This window comes from Arvicola amphibius, chromosome 4, assembly GCF_903992535.2.
Source record: "Arvicola amphibius chromosome 4, mArvAmp1.2, whole genome shotgun sequence".
Classification (NCBI taxonomy): domain Eukaryota; kingdom Metazoa; phylum Chordata; class Mammalia; order Rodentia; family Cricetidae; genus Arvicola; species Arvicola amphibius.
This window is the reverse complement of record NC_052050.1, coordinates 46,412,939-46,430,289: the sequence shown is the minus strand read 5'-3', so window position 1 is coordinate 46,430,289 and position 17,351 is coordinate 46,412,939. Positions and strand designations below refer to the sequence as shown.

Genomic DNA, 17,351 nt, shown 5'->3' with positions numbered 1-17,351 from the left:
TGCTTCTCAGTGCTGGGATTAAAGGCTGAGCCACCATGTTTTGCTTCCCTAGATCTCTTGATACTCCTAATTTTTCATCTAAAGTAGATGCTTAGTGAACACACAATAAGCACTTTGTCACACACCTCTCTAAATTTTATCAGCTTCCATTGAATATAGTTCTAATAAAGAGAAATGGACTTAGGGAGCTGAGAAGATTCCAGGCAGGAAGCTGCAGGGAGAGGAAAAGATGTGGGGAGGTCAGTGATAGGTACTAAGATATCAAGGATAAGAAGCAGCTAATGTGTTTATCAGTGAAGAGAAAAGTCAGTCTCTCTCCTTCCTCCTGTCCCTGTTCTTTCTTCCTCCCCCTCCTTTCAACCTAATTTTTTTTGATGGTATTTTTGCTGTATTGCTCAGGCTACCAATCCTTGCCTAAGCCTCCCAAGTGCTGGAACTGTAAGCCAGGTACCATTGTACCAGGCTCTTGTTCTTGTTTTTTGTTTTCCCCCCCTAATGAGAGACATGGTTTCATATAGTCCAGGACTTGAACTTGCCGTATAACCGAGGATGACATTAAATTTGATCTTCTGCCTCTACTTCCCCAGAATGTGTTTGCATGCCATTTTTTTAAAAGATCTATTCATTTATTATGTATACAGCATTCTTAGTATTCTGCACATATGCCTGCAGGCCAGAAGAGGGCACCAGATCTCATTACAGATGGTTGTGAGCCACCATGTGGTTGCTAGGAATTGAACTCAGGACCTTTGGAAGAGAAAGCTGCGCTCTTAACCACTGAGCCCTCTCTCCAGCCCCTTGCATGCCAATTTTTATCTGGTGCTAGAGGTCAAACCCAGGGCTTAATTAATGTATGATAAATAGACAAACTATCAGCAGAACCGTGGCTACACAGAGAAACCTTGTCTCAAAAACCAAAAAAAAAGCACCTTTTAGGGAAAAACAAACAAAACCAAAAACTTATTCTCATTCGTTATGATTTTTGGTGTTTTTTTTTAAATTGTTGTTTGTGTATGTGTGGTTCATTCCTGTTAGTGTAATCGAGTGATTGCATGTATGTAGAGGATAATTTAAGAGAGCCTTTTTTCTCCCATCTTGTTAGATTCCTCCCATCTTGCTGTAGATTTAGATCTGTACGCCACTACAAAGAGCTTTTTTGTTTGTTTTTCAAGACAGGATTTCTCCGTGTAACAGCCCTAGCCTGTCTGCAAGCTCTTGTAGAGCAGGCTGACCTTGAACTTACAAAGATCCGCCTACTGCCTCCCTGAGTGCTGGGTTTTAAGGCGTTAACATTTTTCAACATTTCTGTCTTTTCCAATCAATCATTCAAAATTCATTTGAGGTATTGAGAACATGCTTGTGTATAGTGCTTTTCAGGGCACTGTAAGTGATAAAATACATGGTTTGGTTTCTTCCCTAAAACAAACTTCATTAATTGTTAGATACACGGTTATTTTGTGTTAAGTTTAAAAAAAATAAACAAACAAACTGTAAATTAAGATACATATGGCAGAGGGGCAGGAGAGATGGCCTAGAGCAGTGGTCCTTAACCTTCCTAATGCTGCAGCCCTTTAATATAGTTCCTCATGTTGTGGTGACCTCCAGCCATAAAATTATTTCTTTGCGACTTCATAACTGTAATTTTCTACTATAAAGAATTGTAACTATCTGATATGTAGGATATCTGATATGCGACCCCCGTGAAAGGGATCACAGTTCACAGGCTGAGAACTGCCAGTCTAACGGTTGAGATTTTGCTGCTCTTGCAGATCAGGTTTGGTTCTCAACACCTATATCTGGTGGTTTATAACCTGTTGTCACTCTAGTTCCAGAGATTCTGATGCCCTCTTCTGCTCTTTGCTGTTACTGCACTCATGTGTACATTACCCCTCTATGGTATGTTTACATAATTAAAAGAAATAAAATAGAAATAATAAATATGGCACAGTGATTGCTTATTTTTGAGACAAGATTTTTTTTTCCAAGACAGGGTTTCTGTGTAGCACTGACTGTTCTAGGACTTGCTCTGTAGACCAGGCTAGCCTCGAACTCTCACAAAGATTCACCTGCCTCCCTCCCTGAGTGCTGGGATTAATGGTGTGTGCCACTACCGCATGAATAATTCTTCTGGTCTTTTCAAGTAGGCAGATCTGGGTCACTACTTTCAGCCACATTTGTAAATACTGATTTCAAGTATTATCTCAGTTTTAGAAATGTTTATATATGAAAAATAGAATCAATAAAATAGCTTCAAGTGAAGTGAGTTGGTATAGGCAGAGATTAGTATGGATTGGGGTGATATTAAAAATAGCTGCTGAATATAATACAGATGTTATACTAGCTATATGAATTATGGAACTTAATATTTATCAGAATCACATGTGCACATATCAGCATTTTACAAATAAGGAAATATCTAATAAATGTGGGACCGAATTCAAACTTGGGCATTTGACCTTAAAACCTGGGCCAATAACTATGTTAGATAAATATTAGATAAAAGTTTTGAAGAATGTGTAGATGCTGAGAATGAAGGATTTTTTCTTTTTTTTTTTTTAACATGTTTTGAGATATTAATGGGGAATGGTGAAAATGAATATGAAGTAGAAGAGACACTAAAATAGTCTGATATTCTCCTTTGTGCTTTCGTTGTTGTCAACTTGCCTTCCATTCCTTTCATTTCCTCCTGCCTCTTCCCCTCCCTCCTACTGCTTTTTCTATGAAGTGTGGTCTGGTTATGTTGCTAGACTGGCCTTGAACACTGGGCTCCAGCAGTCTTCCTGTTTTTGCATCCAGAGTGGCTAGAATTATAGGTTCATGCTGCTGTCTGTGTTCAACTTCCTTTATTCTTTTGTTGCTGTTGTTTTTTGTTTGAGGCATGTTCTATCTACAAAGCTATGACTGTCCTGGAATTGACTGTGTAGATGATGCTGACCTCAACTCACAGAGATCCACTTGCCTCTGTTGAGATTAAAAGCATGTGTCATCATGCCTGGCAGCTTCCTTTATTCTTTTCCCTATTGGTTATAAAGTAGGCATGAAGTGTTAATTTGCTGAGTTTATTCAATAATGTCAACAACGGACCTCATTAAATACAGCTAAGCTCAATGCATGTGATTATCACAACATCATAGGTAATCATTTCCGTCTCTAAATTTATCATGTGTATATATGTATATGTAATTTTGTTTTGTTTGAGACAGGGTTTCTCTGTGCAGCCCTGAGACTGTCCTGAGACTCTATAGTCCAAGCTGGCCCTGAACTCACAGAGATCCGCCTGCCTCTGCCTCCCCAGTGCCAGAATTAAAGGCACATGCCACCACCGCCTGGCTGCTGTCTTTATTTTAAGAGATTTCGTTGTTCATTTTTCTCCCATATGAATATTTGGTTCTTAGAGTGTCTCTGCATATAAGATAAAGTATCATGCTGGCTAATAAAATTTTTCTGATGTACCTACCTTGGCTTTTCAAATTCATTGCATTCTGATATTCTTACTGGAATTCCTTATAGTTGGAGGGACAGGACAGGAGAGATTACTGGGTTTCCTGAATCAGCTGTGGTATACTGGTGTCAGAAAGAAAGCTGAGCTGGGCTAAGTGGTACAAGAGGCTAAGACAGGAGAATCACAAGTGCAAGGCCTGCTTAGATTATAGAAGTTCAAGGTCAGAGTGGGTAACTTAGTGAGACTCTACCTCAAATTTTTTTAAAAAGGTTGGTGCTTTTGTTCAATGTTAGGATATATGCCTCACGTGTACAAGTCCCTAAGTTCAATCACCAGTGTTTGTGTTGTTTTGTTTTTTTGAGACAGGATTTCTCTGTATAGCCCTGGCTGTCCCTGGAACTTGCTCTATAGTGCAGGCTGGGCTCAAACTCATAGAGATGCACCTGCGTTTGCCTCAGTGCTGGGATCAAAAGGCGTGTGCCAACACCACCCAGCATCCGCCAGTATTTTTTTTTTTTTAAGGAAGAAAAAAGAAGGTCAATTGACCAGTATCTCTGGCCTCTTTCCACAGAGGAGGAAGCTTGATGCTGTATATTATTATATGCGCAGTTTAGCAGCCAGCAACCCTATCCTGACTGCCAAAGAGAGTCTCATGAGTTTATTTGAAGAGACTAAACGAAAGGTGAGTAAGAATGCAGGCAGACCTATTCCTTCTTAGAGGAATGTCTTTCCCTCTGTGCCTAAGTGTTTAAGGAGATGACTAAAAGATATTTTCACATAGTTTCATGGAGCTTCACTGATGACGTTTTCAGTTAGCCCCTGTAAAGAATGAACTCTGAAATAGATCTTCAGGAGAGCTTGCTGGGCCTTCAGAGTGTTCCTTTCCACAGCATCTTGTGATGTCTATAAGGCAACACAGATTATTATCTATCATTTTGGTACTGTTGCAGAGTCTTTTAGCTTTTATAGTTTTTAGGCAACAAACACCTGACAGAGGGCTTTCTTATTAGCTGACTAGGAGAGTCTAAGCTTGTGTGTCTGTTGTACAGGCTGAACAGATGGAAAAGAAGCAGCATGAGGAATTTGAACTGAGTCCTGATCAGTGGCGTAAAGGAAAGAAGTCTACTTTCCGGCATGTTGGGGATGACACTACTCGCCTGGAGATCTGGATTCATCCATCCCATTCTCGGTCCTCCCAGGGCACTGAGTCTGGGAAGGATTCTGAGCAGGAGAATGGTTTGGGCGCCCTGAGTCCCAGTGATGTAAGTTCCTGAGAATGACATAGTGAGCCAGACTAGCTCAGTAAGTCTGGCTGTCCCAGGTCATACAGTTCTGTATATGTTGGGGCCGAGGCACAGACATGTATGTATGTATGTATGTATGTATATATGTATGTATGTCTCTATCTCTATCTGTCTGTCTGTCTGTCTATCTATCTATCTATCTATCTATCTATCATCTATCTATTTTGTTTTTTGTTTTTGTTTTTCGAGACAGGGTTTCTCTGTAGCTTTGGAGCCTGTCCTGGAACTAGCTCTTGTAGAACAGGCTGTCCTCGAACTCACAGAGATTCGCCTGCCTCTGCTTCCCGAGTGTTGGAATTAAAGGCGTGCACCACCACCGCCTGGCTGTATCTATTTATTTAAAGAAGAAGGATTTCATGCTGTATATTAAGCTGGCTTGAAATTCACTATGTAGCCCAGACTGGTCTCTGTGACAATATTCCTACCCCTGTCTCTCAAATGCTGGGTATATAGGGGTAAGCCACCATGCCCTTGTGTTCTGGAGAATACTACCTACCAACTCTAGGTTCCCTAATGTCTCCTAGGTTTTCACAGGTCCCTTTGTCTTTAGCATGTGCTTCCCTTACTTACCACTATGTGGCACTGTAGAATTTAGTAAAGAATTAGAAATTATTTTTGTTGCTTTGAGTTGAGCATCACCAATATGTATGAAGATTTGCTGAGATTTTGCACTTAATGTTTTCTTCTTGATTGGCCTTCTATTTAGAATATGAACTAAAGCATCATGGGTAGGGTGACTAGTCTGTTTTGTGATGAACCGTTTATTATTTATTTCTTTTTCTGCTTTTTTTATATCAGGCATGAATGTTTTGCTTGCAGTATGTGTATGTACTACATGAGAGTCTGGTGCCTGAGGAGGACAGAAGATGGGGTCAGATTCTCTGGACTTGGAATTAAAGAGATTTTTGAGCCATTTTGGGTGCTGGGAACTGAACCTGGGTCCTCTGTAAGAGCAACCAATGCTCTTAACCATCGAGGTTGTCTTGCCTTCCCCAAGCCTTTTATGAAGTAACCTCTCATGGCTTAGAGTATACCTGGCACTAATGATACAGAAAATAGCAATATCCCCTTGTTTTCCTTCCTTCCTTCCTTCCTTCCTTCCTTCCTTCCTTCCTTCCTTCCTTCCTTCCTTCCTTCCTTCCTTCCTTTTGTTTTCAAGACAGAGTTTTTCTTTGTAGCTTTGGCCTTCCTGGAACTCCCTCTGTAGATCAGGCTGGCCTCGAACTCACAGAGATCTACTTGCCTCTGCCTCCCAGGTACTGGAATTAAAGGTGTGTGCCACCACCACTGTGCTATTCCCTTGTTTTTCATTTTAATGGAATGAACAAGTACTTAGACTTAGGTATAATGAACTTTGTTTGGGGATGTGTACCTGCTTTTCTGGGAGCACAGTAGTCATTGGTCAGTTGAAGTGTGAAGAATGCCTAGAAGTTAGCTAGAAGAGGAGGGAAAGGAGAATGATAAACTATCCTAGAAAAATAAACTAACTATGTGAAGATTCCTAAGGTTAGGGAGAAAAAACATGAAGAAAAATGCAGGAGTCTGCGCTCAGTGAGAGAAATTTAAGTTAGTTGTAGGATTTGAGCCAGTAAATGATTTCAGAGATGGAAAGATACGAATCCAAAGGGCTTAATTAGAAATGGGTAGCTCAGAGAGAAGGAGTCAAGAATGACACCTAGGTTTCTTATTTAGAAACTGAGGGGTTAGTGCCAGGTAACCACATCTATAAGCTTTGTACCTGGAAGCTGAGCAGGATGGTTTCCACAAATTTATCTTGAGTTACATAATAAGTTCTAGGCTAGCCTGATTTGCAGTGTTAGGCCCACTCAAAAAACATTAATAACAAAACTCTGCAAGACCATTTCCCTAAACAAAACCTATACTGAGGTAGACTATAATGATAGGTCAGGTTTTAAGACAGGGATAATGAGATTAATTTTAGGCCTATTGCATTTGTCATTCATTCTGTGGGACATCGAAGTAAAGATAGATGGTAGGTGACTGAAGATGAGGAAAGTGGTTTGGACCAGAGAATTTTTTTCTTTTTTTTAAAAATATTTTATTTATTTATTATGTATACAATATTCTGTCTGTGTGTATGTCTGAAGGCCAGAAGAGGGCACCAGACCTCATTACAGATGGTTGTGAGCCACCATGTGGTTGCTGGGAATTGAACTCAGGACCTTTGGAAGAACAGGCAATGCTCATAACCTCTGAGCCATCTCTCCAGCCCCAGAGTATTTCTTCTTTTAGGGCTAGAGATGGAATCCAGAATTGTGTGTTTGTTAGGCAAACAGTTTCCATTATTGAACTATATTCCTAGCCCCAGAAAAGACTGGGTTTTTTGTTTTGTTGCTTTTCGAGACAGGGTTTCTCTGCCTCTGCCTCCCGAGTGCTGGGATTAAAGGCATGCACCACCTCTGCCCAATGAGAAGACTATTTTTGAAGGCATCTTGCTACATATATAATAATGATAAAGTGAGAGCTGACTCATTTGCTCCAGCATAAGAACAGAATGACAGTTGGCATAATGGCTCAGTAAGTAAAGGTGCCTGGAGCCAAACCTTTTTTTGTGTGTGTTTGCTTTTGTTTTTCGAGACAGGGTTTCTCTATAGCTTTGGAGCCTGTCTTGAACTAGCTCTTGCAGACCAGGCTGTCCTCGAACTCACAGAGATCCACCTGCCTCTGCCTCCCGAGTGCTGGGATTAAAGGTGTGCGCTACCACTGCCCAACTGGAGCCAAATCTTGTAACCTGAATTTAAGCCCTGGGACCCACAATGTGAAAGGAGACTTATACTAGTTGTCCTATGACCTCCACATGTGTGTCATGGTGCACACACTTATACACACAAAACAAATACAGTGTAGAAAGAGATTTTAAAAACAGAATGAAGGCTGAGGAGATGACTTAGTGGTCAAAGCACTTGCTGTACAGATGTTAGGACTAGAGTTGGAATTTACGTAATTCAGGTAAATAGCAGGGGCACATGTCAGCCCAACTGCAGTTCCCACCTTGGAAGATAGAATCTTGAGAAATACAGAGCAGCTAACAAGACTAGTTATATTAACTAGCTCTGGGTTTTATTTGAGAGATCTGCTTTATTGAAAAGGTAAAAGAACAATTGAAGATGATTCTGGACACCAACATCAGTCCTCCATATGAACATACACCCACATGCAAGCATACATATACACACACACACATGTAAAAATGGAGAAAGGAAAAAGAACAGGATGATAAAGAAGTTGAAACTGATAAAGAAGATCCTTGATAGTCTGAGGAGGAAACAAGATCTGGAGGATAGATGAAGGCATTAGCTGGGCAGGGGGGCAAAGAATCCTTCTTATAAATATGGAGAGGGGGTACACTTTTGGTTTGCCTGGGGATACAGGTAATCATGCAGCGTTTGTAGGTTCACACAAGGAGGGGTCTTTCTGTTTATTCTTGAAGTTGGAAGCATGAATTTCTAATAAGAGCTGGTTAAAATGGTGGAATAGGAGAATGTCTCAGGTTTTGTTGTTTTTCTTGTTTGAGATGGTCTCCTATATCCCAGGTTGGTCTAGAACTCACTATTTAGCTAGAATGACCTTGAACTCTTGACCTTTCTGCTTTCGCCTCCCACGTACAACAGCATGTCTTGTTTTATTGTTTTTTGAAACAGCACTTTATACTGTACCCACTGACCTCTTAATTTATGACAATCCCCCCTGCCTCTGCCTTTTGGGTCCTAGATTGCAGGTATGAGCTACAATGCAACTCTTATGGGTTTAATTTAAAATTTCCATTTATCTTCCTGTTAGCTTTCAGTACTTTAGCTGTTTTGTGGATGTCTTGGAAAGTAGTAATTGATAAATGGAACTTCCAACTTCCTATGTATCATGGTGTACATGGGGCTCCCTATTAATGTGTATTCTAGCAATACATTTTTATTCCTGCTGTTAGAATCCCTCACTGCTGCTTTTGCTGTTTTGGATATTACAGCCCAAACTGAAAGACTTTTTAAACTAACAACTGTATTGTCTTTCTGGATAGGACTATGCTATTTAATTTTTTATTTTATTTATTATTGTGTGTTTATATGTGTCTGTGCCTGATATATGTGGGTCCACATGTTATGGCCCTAAGTGGCTGTCAGGACAAATTTGTGTAGTCAGTTCTTTCCTTTCATCCACCCTTCAGTGGGTTCCAGGGATCAAACTCAGGTGGTCAGGCTTGCACAGCCAGTGTCTTTACTTGGTGAGCCACCCCACTAGCTCTCAGGTATTTTTTTTTTTTAATGAAAGCAAAAGACACTTTGAGAAAAGAGTATGTGACTTTCTTTGATATTGGCCTCACAGTTGGGAAGTATTTCTTATATGATGAAGCTAATCTTTCATAGAACTCTTTTTCATTAGATATAGTGACTGAATATAGAGCTCAGTGGTAGAATGCTTGCCAGTATGCACAGTCATCAACTTAGAGCTCCGTTCCACCAGCAAAAAAAAAAAAAAAAAAAAAAATTGTTGTGCAACTCTGGTTTTACAATATATGTCTCAGGGAATACATTTTTAGTAGGTAAGCTGTCACTGATTCTAGTAGTACTTGTGAGAGATGTATTATGTGTATGTACGTGTGTGTGCTTGTTCATGTGCATGCTTGTGTGCACACGCGCAAACTTGAGTGCACCTAAGGAGGTGTCAGGTGTCTGTAGCACACTCTACCTTGTTCCATAGGCAGGGTGTCTTGCTGAACCTGGAGCTCATGGTACTTGTTGAGACTGATGGCTAATAGACTCCAGGGAGTCTCCTATCTCTGCCCCCTCAGTGCTAGGAGTCTAGGCATGTGTCTGGGATTACACCTGACTTTTACATGTTTTTTATACTTGTACAGCAAGTACTTTTAATCACTGAGCCATTTTTCCTGACCATTTTTAATTTTTTTCATGTATTAGAGTGTGTGCGCATGTGCCATGTTGCCTGTGTGGTCAGAAGAGAACCTGTGGGAGTGAGTTCTCCCCTTTAACCATGTAAGGTCTGGGACTGAAGTTTGGGTGTCAGGCTTGGTGACCCACTGAATCATCTCACTTGCCCTAATTTTATTTAGTTTTCATGTGTGTACACTCATGCCATGGTTAGCCTGTGGAAGTCATAGGTCACATTCTAAGAATTGATCTTCTACTTCTACTTTGTTGAAGTGGTCTCTTTTGTTTTTTCTGCCACTGCACAGTACACTGTAGGCAAATGTGTCCCTCAAGCTTACAGGCATTTCTTCTACCTCTATATCCTTTCTCACTGTATTAGTGCCGGGTTTGCAGAAGTACACCACCACTAGGCTTGCTTTTATTTTATATGTTTATTTATTTATGTGTGTACATTTGTAAACACAGGTCAGGTAGCACCTGCATGGGTCAGTTCTCTTCTTTCACTGTGTATGTCCCAGGGATTTAACTCTTGTTGGCAGGCTTGGCAGCAAGCAGTTGTATCCACTGAACCATTTTGCCAGCCCAGCATTGAACTTCTGATCCTCCTGTTTCTACCTCCCAAGTACTGGTATTACAGGCTGTAGGTGTGGGCCACCCCATCCAATTTTTTAATAGTGCTTGGGATCATATTTGGAGTCTCATATATTCTAGGCAAGCACTCTCTCAACGAAGCTATGCTCTCAGCCTTTTGTTTTTGTTTTTAGAGAGTGTTATAGCTCAGGCTGTCCTCAAACTCCTATGTAGCTGAGGATGATTCTGAACTTCTTTACTCCCTGAGTAGCTGACATTATAAATATACATCACCATGCCCATCTCTCTGTTAATTATGTTAATAGTGTGTGTGTGTGTGTGTGTGTGTGTGTTAGGTGTGTTGTTGGAATTCAGCCCAGGGCCTTGAGCGTGGTAGAGAAATATTCTGCTGTTAAGATACATTCCCAGGCCCAATCATTTTAATTATTCAAATACATGAAAATATTCCAAAGTAAAAATTCCAAATAATTGTGGTATATATAGAGTAAAATGTGACAATTTGTTCTCTAAACTACTTATGTAGCTATTTTGTGTTTTTAGCCCATATATCATCATGAGTGAAAATTCTTTAATTAAAAATACATCTTTTAGTTTTGGAATTTCATTCTAGACTTTTATCACTTTTGATGAGCAAGCCTGCATTTTTGAAGCCGTTTTATTCACTTTAGATAAAGTGTTTGCCTCAGTCTCAGGCCCCAGTCAGCTTCTGATGTGTTTTATTTTTTCCTTTCTTGCAGTAGGTTTCAAAATCTCAGCTTGCTTTTTCTGCTCATTGTATCACATAGCTTCATAATTAGATATTGAGTATAGAGATAGTAAAACAACTAACGCTGATTTCTTACCCCAGGAATATTTTCCTAATCACCAAGATTAGCTCTTTCTCATTGTGAGTGTATGTATGATGTGTGTATGCAGATGTGGGGGCCTGAAGTCAATATCAGGTCAAGAGTCTTTACTTTGTCTCCTTTCAGTCCCTAACCCCAGGTAAAGTTACATACAAATACATGTTCTGCTCTACTTGGTTGCTGGAATCTGAACTCAGGCCCTCATAATTGCACAGCCAACATGATTGCACAGCCATCTCTCCCAGCTCCATAATAGTCATTCGGGTCATTACTTTTCTAATTAGTGAAGTAGATGGCACATGCTTCTAATTCCAGCATGTGGGAGGCAGAGACAGGAGAATCTGTGAGTTTGAGACCATCCTGGTCTACAGAGCTCCAGTACAGCCAGAGTTACCTACTGAGACACTGTCCTAAAACTAAAACAAAACAAAAAGTAATGGTAATAGGTATAGTGTTTGAATGCTACCTTTTGCTGTTTCCAAGACCTGACCCTTGCTAAATTGAAGACTCTTTGTCTTGTCTGCAGTGCCTGTACATAAAGACCCTAAGTCTTAGAATGTATATCAGAGGGAAAGAATGAAGGGAAGGCGACAGAGATCAGCTCTTTTCAGTATTGAGATTTGGAAATCAAGTACTGAGGAGATATGGCAAGACTTAATTAGGTCTATGGAATGACCAAAGTGACCTTCCAGTGGAACAAAGATTTATTTTTTTAAAAAAACTGCATTTATTTATTAATAATTCTGATAACGTCATTAAGTGTTTAGTGACAGTTTTTTAAATAAAAAACATGCAAACAAAAAAAACCCTCAAAAAAATACAACATTCCCTCATACTAAGAAAAATGGCCTTTTCTCTACATTTGTTTTTGTTTTGTTTTTTTTTGAGACAGGGTTTCCTGTAGCTTTGGAGCCTTTCCTGGAACTCACTGTATAGACCAGGCTGGCCTCAAACTCAGAGATCCACCTGTCTTTGCCTCCCAGAGTGTGGGGATTAAAGGCGTGCCCAGCCATCACCACCTGACTTTACATTTTTAAGGTAGGATAGTAGAATAGAGCTGGGTTCTTCTTCCTAATTCATTATCACAAGGTAGTGTTTTTGTTTAAATTTCATGAAGGGTTTTGCGATGGAAAAAAAAAGATGAAGGAAATTAAACTTTAGTTCCAGCACTCTTGAGTTCAAGGCCAGCCTGGCTTACACAGAGCACAGCTAGGGCTACACAGAAACCAAAACATACTTTTTTTTCTTGGTTTTTCAAGACAGGGTTTCTCTGTAGCCCTGGCTGTCTTGGAACTAATTCTGTAAGACTGGCCTTGAACTCACAGAGATCTGCTTGCCTCTACTTCTGAGTGCTGGGATTAAAATCCCACTGTGCATTCACTGCCTGGCAAAGGAAAGAAGGAAGGGAGGGAGGGAGGGAGGGAAGGAAGGAAGGAAGGAAGGAAGGAAGGAAGGAAGGAAGGAGGGAGACTTTAATAGCTCTTTCAAAAAGCGGTGGAATCTCTTCTTTGATACTATGTTAAGACTTTAAAAGTGAAGGTTTTGGAGGTTAGAGAGATGTTTCAGTGATGAAGAACACTTGTTGCTCTTCCAGAGGACCCAACTTTAAATTCCAGAACCCATATCATGTGGCTCACAACTACCTGGAACTTCACCTGCAAGGAGTCTGATTCTTTTCATCTCCATAGTCACTGACAAGTACTTATACATACACATGTAAACATAATTAAGAATAAACAACTTTAAAATTTTTAATTCTATTTAATATATATATTAAATATATATATTTAATATATATATAATTTAATATATATAACATATATAATATATATTAAATAATATATATAGTATATATATATTATTTAATATATATATATATTTTTTTTTTTTGAAACAGGGTTTCTCTGTGTAGTCCTGGCTGTCTACTTTGTAGACCAAGCTGATCTTGAACTCCTGTGTCTCCCAAGTGCTGGGATTAAAGGAGTGCACCATCATTGCCTGACTTTTTTTTTTATTTTGATTTTTATTAGCATGTTATACATAATACATAATAATGGGTTTCATGATGACTTTTTTTCCCCCCTGAGACAGGGTTTCTCTGTAGCTTTGGGGCCTGTCCTGGAACTAGCTCTTGTAGACCAGGCTGGCCTCAAACTCACAGAGATCCGCCTGCCTCTGCCTCCCGAGTGTTGGGATTAAAGGCATGCGCCACCACCACCTGGCCCATGATGACTTTTTTATACAGCATACTTGATCATGTTTCCCTCTATAACCCTTTCTTATCCCTTCCACTGATTCTCTTCTTCCCAGTCTCCCTTCCATTGTCTTTTCTTTCCTTCTTGTCCACTTTTTTCTCTGTTTCTTCCTTGACACTGAGTTTAATTAGGAATTGCTTTCAGTAATATGAGTGAGGCATTATTTATAGAAGCATGGATACCTTACCAGTGACTACATCTGTGATGAAAATGTAAATGTCTCTTCTACCAGCATTTATTAACTGTGCTTATAGCCTGGGGGGGCGTGGCTTCTCGTTCTCCCCAGTCCATGGCAGACCAGACCATTCTTGGCAGTGTGTAGATAACCAGAGCTACTCAGAGTTCAAGAGTGCAATTCCTTGTTCATTGTACAACACCTATGCCTCTTTCTTGAGCTCTTTAATTTCTTTTTTTGTTTTGTTCATTTTTTGAAACAGGGTTTCTCTGTGTAGTTTTGGAGCCTGTCCTCGAACTTGCTCTGTAGACCCGGCTGTCCTCAAACTCACAGAAATCCATCTGCTGCTGCCTCCCAAGTGCTATTTTTAAAGGTGTTTAACACCACCGCCCAGCAAGCTCTTTAATTTCTTTCTGCCTTCTCTTTGAGCTCTTCTCTGAGCCCTGGAAAGGATGATATAGATGTCCTGTTAAAGCTCAGCTTCAGCAGTTACTCTCAGCACTTGATCAGTTATATGTTTCTGCAATAGCCTGCTACAAACGTGAGCCTCTGACCAAAACTGACAGTTTTAATATATTTTTTGTTGTTCTCCATGACAAGATTTCTCTGTGTAGCTCTGACTGTTCTGGAACTCACTCTGTAGACCAGGCTGTTCTTGAACTCACAGAGATCCACCTGCCTCTGCCTTCCTAGTGCTGGGGGACTAAAGATATGTGTTATGTCCCGCCCTCCCCCCACACAAGCAAAATATTTAGAAGGCAGTTTTATAGACATGTTGTGTCCACGTACCAAAACATCAGTAGCTTCTCCATTAGGGCCTATCAACTCCTTAGCCAGAGGCTTTTGAATGGGTTCATAATGACATATGTACATTCCCTTCTGTGGAGAAAATGATGGATTGTCATCTTCCTAACAGATTTGCCAACTGCTTCACTAGCAGACTCATTTGGTAGTGTAGCACAAAGGTTCTACTGCTGAGTAATAGTGTTGATGACAGCTCTCCTTCAGCAACCTGCATGCCACCCTCTAGTACTGAGTGCCACCAGCATGTTTGTAGGTTTTGTTTCTTTGAAGATACATACCTGTGTGCATCTGTGTGAGTATGTGCAGGCTGGTAGTTATCAAATTTCTCTGGAATTGGTGTTACAAGTAGTTGTGATTTAACTGAAGTGTGTGCCATGATCTGAACTTAGGACGACTGAAAGAGCAGCAAATGCTCTAACTTCTGAGCCATTTCTCTGGTCTTGCAGTATTTAATTTTTAAAGAAAATATTTATATTGAAGAAGTTATGTTAATTCATCATTTCTAAATCAAATAAAAGCGCATGCATAGTTTGTAGTGAGAGTCACATTTCTACCTCCATAGCACTGTGAAGTATTTGGTAGATATAACTTTAGACATTTTTCTAATAGTCTATAGGTTGTTCATGTAAACACGTACTTTCAGAACTATAAAATAGCACTTTGTATGTGCGCACACACGTGTGTGTACGTGTGTGTGTGTGTGTGTGTGTTTGCTTGTGATACTGTTCATTGAACCCTGGGGAATCGTGTCATGTATGATAGGCATTGCTATCTCCCCTAGTCCTAAAATACATTATATAACAAAATTAATTTATAATACTCTGCAATTTGCTTTTTTAAATTATCAGTTGGACGTGTGGTAAGTTTACTGTAATGTAATACATACATTCCTGAAAATCACGATGTTGTACAAAGTTGTGCAATAAAAACCACAAGGCTTACAGAGAAATGAGTTGGTACCCAACACTCAAGATATTTACTCAGTGACATACTAAAGGGAAAAGAGATAGGAGCCTAATTAAATGCAGCTGTTCAATTTTCTATGTGTTAAACGCTTAATAAATATATAAATATTACGTTAAGTTAAAGTTTGCTTGTGGGAGTGAGCTTCTGAAGGGTTTTGTGAAATCAGAAGGGCAGATGTTGAACAGGCGTGTGTAGGGATGGCTTTAATGAGGTGGTAGGTGTGGAATGGAGAAGGTTGGCATATTTGTGGTCTGTGTGTGTGTTATGTGCACGTGTGCAGCTAGAATTTTCTAATGTCCCAGTCTATAGCCTGTGCTGGCCTTGAACTCTTGATCTTCCCTTTCTCCTGAGTGCTGAAAATAGATGCATGTGCTTTCCTTTGTTTCCTGTGAGCAGAATCACACAAACAAGCACAAAATGTGTGTTAATGGTCAGAATGTTCCTCAGTACACTTGTCATAATGAAACAAATTCCTGTTTTTTTTTTTTTTCATTTTTGTTGTGTTTTGTGCTGCTGAATCTTACCTAGCGTCTCATGTTAGGCAAGTTCTCTATCACTGAGCTATGTCCTGTGTTCCACTTTTTTTTTTTTAAAAGATTTATATATTTTGTATACAGTGTTTTACCTACATGCATGCCTACATGACAGAAGAGGGCACCAGATCTCATTATAGATGGTTGTGAGCTACCATGTGGTTGCTGGGAATTGAACTCAGGACCTCTGGAAGAATAGCCAATGCTCTTAACCTCTGAGCCATCTCTCCAGCCCCCCGTGTTCCATATTTGACATGAGTATTGTACAGAACTGTTTGTACTTGTTATCTTCTCAACGTGCCTTTTCTTTCAACGAGTGCTGGGATTAAAGGCGTGCACCACCACTGCCATCCAGCAAGATTTTTTTATGTGTATGAATGTTTTGCCTATATGTATGTGTATGAGAACCACTTATATTTCCAGTGCCTGAGGAAGTCAGAAGATCCTCTGGTACTGGAGTTACAGACAGTTGTGACCCATCTTGTAGGTGCTAGGAATTGCACCCAAGTCCTCTCCAAGAACAAGAGCTTTTAACCACTGAGCTGACAGTCCAGTCCCACTTTTTGAAGCATCTTATTTCTCTGTTTTTAGAATTCTGTATAGAACATAGTATTTGTCTGTCTGCTAGGGAAGGAAGAATAAGAGGAGCCAAGAGGGTTTGTCACTGAAAGTTTAGTGATCCTGTTCTCCTGAACCATCTGCCCTGCCATTCTCAGCTTATTCTTACATGTGAAAAAGCTGGGCCTGTCTTTACAAAAGCAGAAATGTTATTGAACATTTAGATATGCTGCCATCAGCCTCTGCCCTCCTTTGGGGTTCAGTCTGCACTGGACCTTGGCAGCTTCTCATATCTTTGATCTGGTCCTATTTTAAACTTTTATATCTTTTTTAAATTTTTTATTTTATTGATATTTATTGAGCTTTACATTTTTCTCTGCTCCCTTCCCTTCCTCTCCCTCCCCCACTTCAATCCTCCCCCAAGGTCCCCAGGCTCCCAATTTACTCTGGAGATCTTGTCTTTTTCTACTTTCTACTTCCTATGTAGATTAGCTCTATGTAAGTCTCTCTTAGTGTCCGTGTTGTTGTCTAAGTTCTTGGGGATTGTGGTTTGTAGGCTGGCTTTCTTTGCTTTATGTTTAAGAACTACCTATGAATGAGTACATGCGATAATTATCTTTCTATGTCTGGGTTACCTCAGTCAATATGATGTTTTCTAGCTCCATCCATTTTCCTGCAAAATTTAAGCTGTCGTTATTTTTTTCTACTGTGTAGTACTCCACTGTGTAAATGTACCACATTTTTCTTACCCATTCTTCGATCAAGGGGCATTTAGGTTGTTTCCAGGTTCTGGCTATGACAAACAAAGCTGCTATGAACATAGCTGAGCACATGTCCTTGTGGCACGATTAAGCATCCTTTGGATAGATACCCAAAAGTGGTATTACTGGGTCTTGAGGAAGGTTGTTTCCTAATTTTCTGAGAAATTGCCACACTGACATCCAAAGGGGTTGTACCAGCTTGCATTCCCACCAGTA

The 17,351-nt window shown here is 40.0% G+C and overlaps 1 protein-coding gene across 3 annotated transcripts in view; it reads left to right on the top strand.

Moving 5' to 3' along the window:
• Smg6 (SMG6 nonsense mediated mRNA decay factor) overlaps positions 1–17,351 on the top strand; it is a 240,939-nt gene that overhangs the window by 12,824 nt on the left and 210,764 nt on the right. For all 3 annotated transcript variants that reach the window (XM_038325034.2, XM_038325037.2, XM_038325035.2), the window contains exons 7-8: positions 4,014–4,124; positions 4,492–4,704. In XM_038325034.2, the coding sequence (XP_038180962.1) occupies positions 4,014–4,124; positions 4,492–4,704 (324 nt within the window). The remainder of the gene's footprint in view (positions 1–4,013; positions 4,125–4,491; positions 4,705–17,351) is intronic.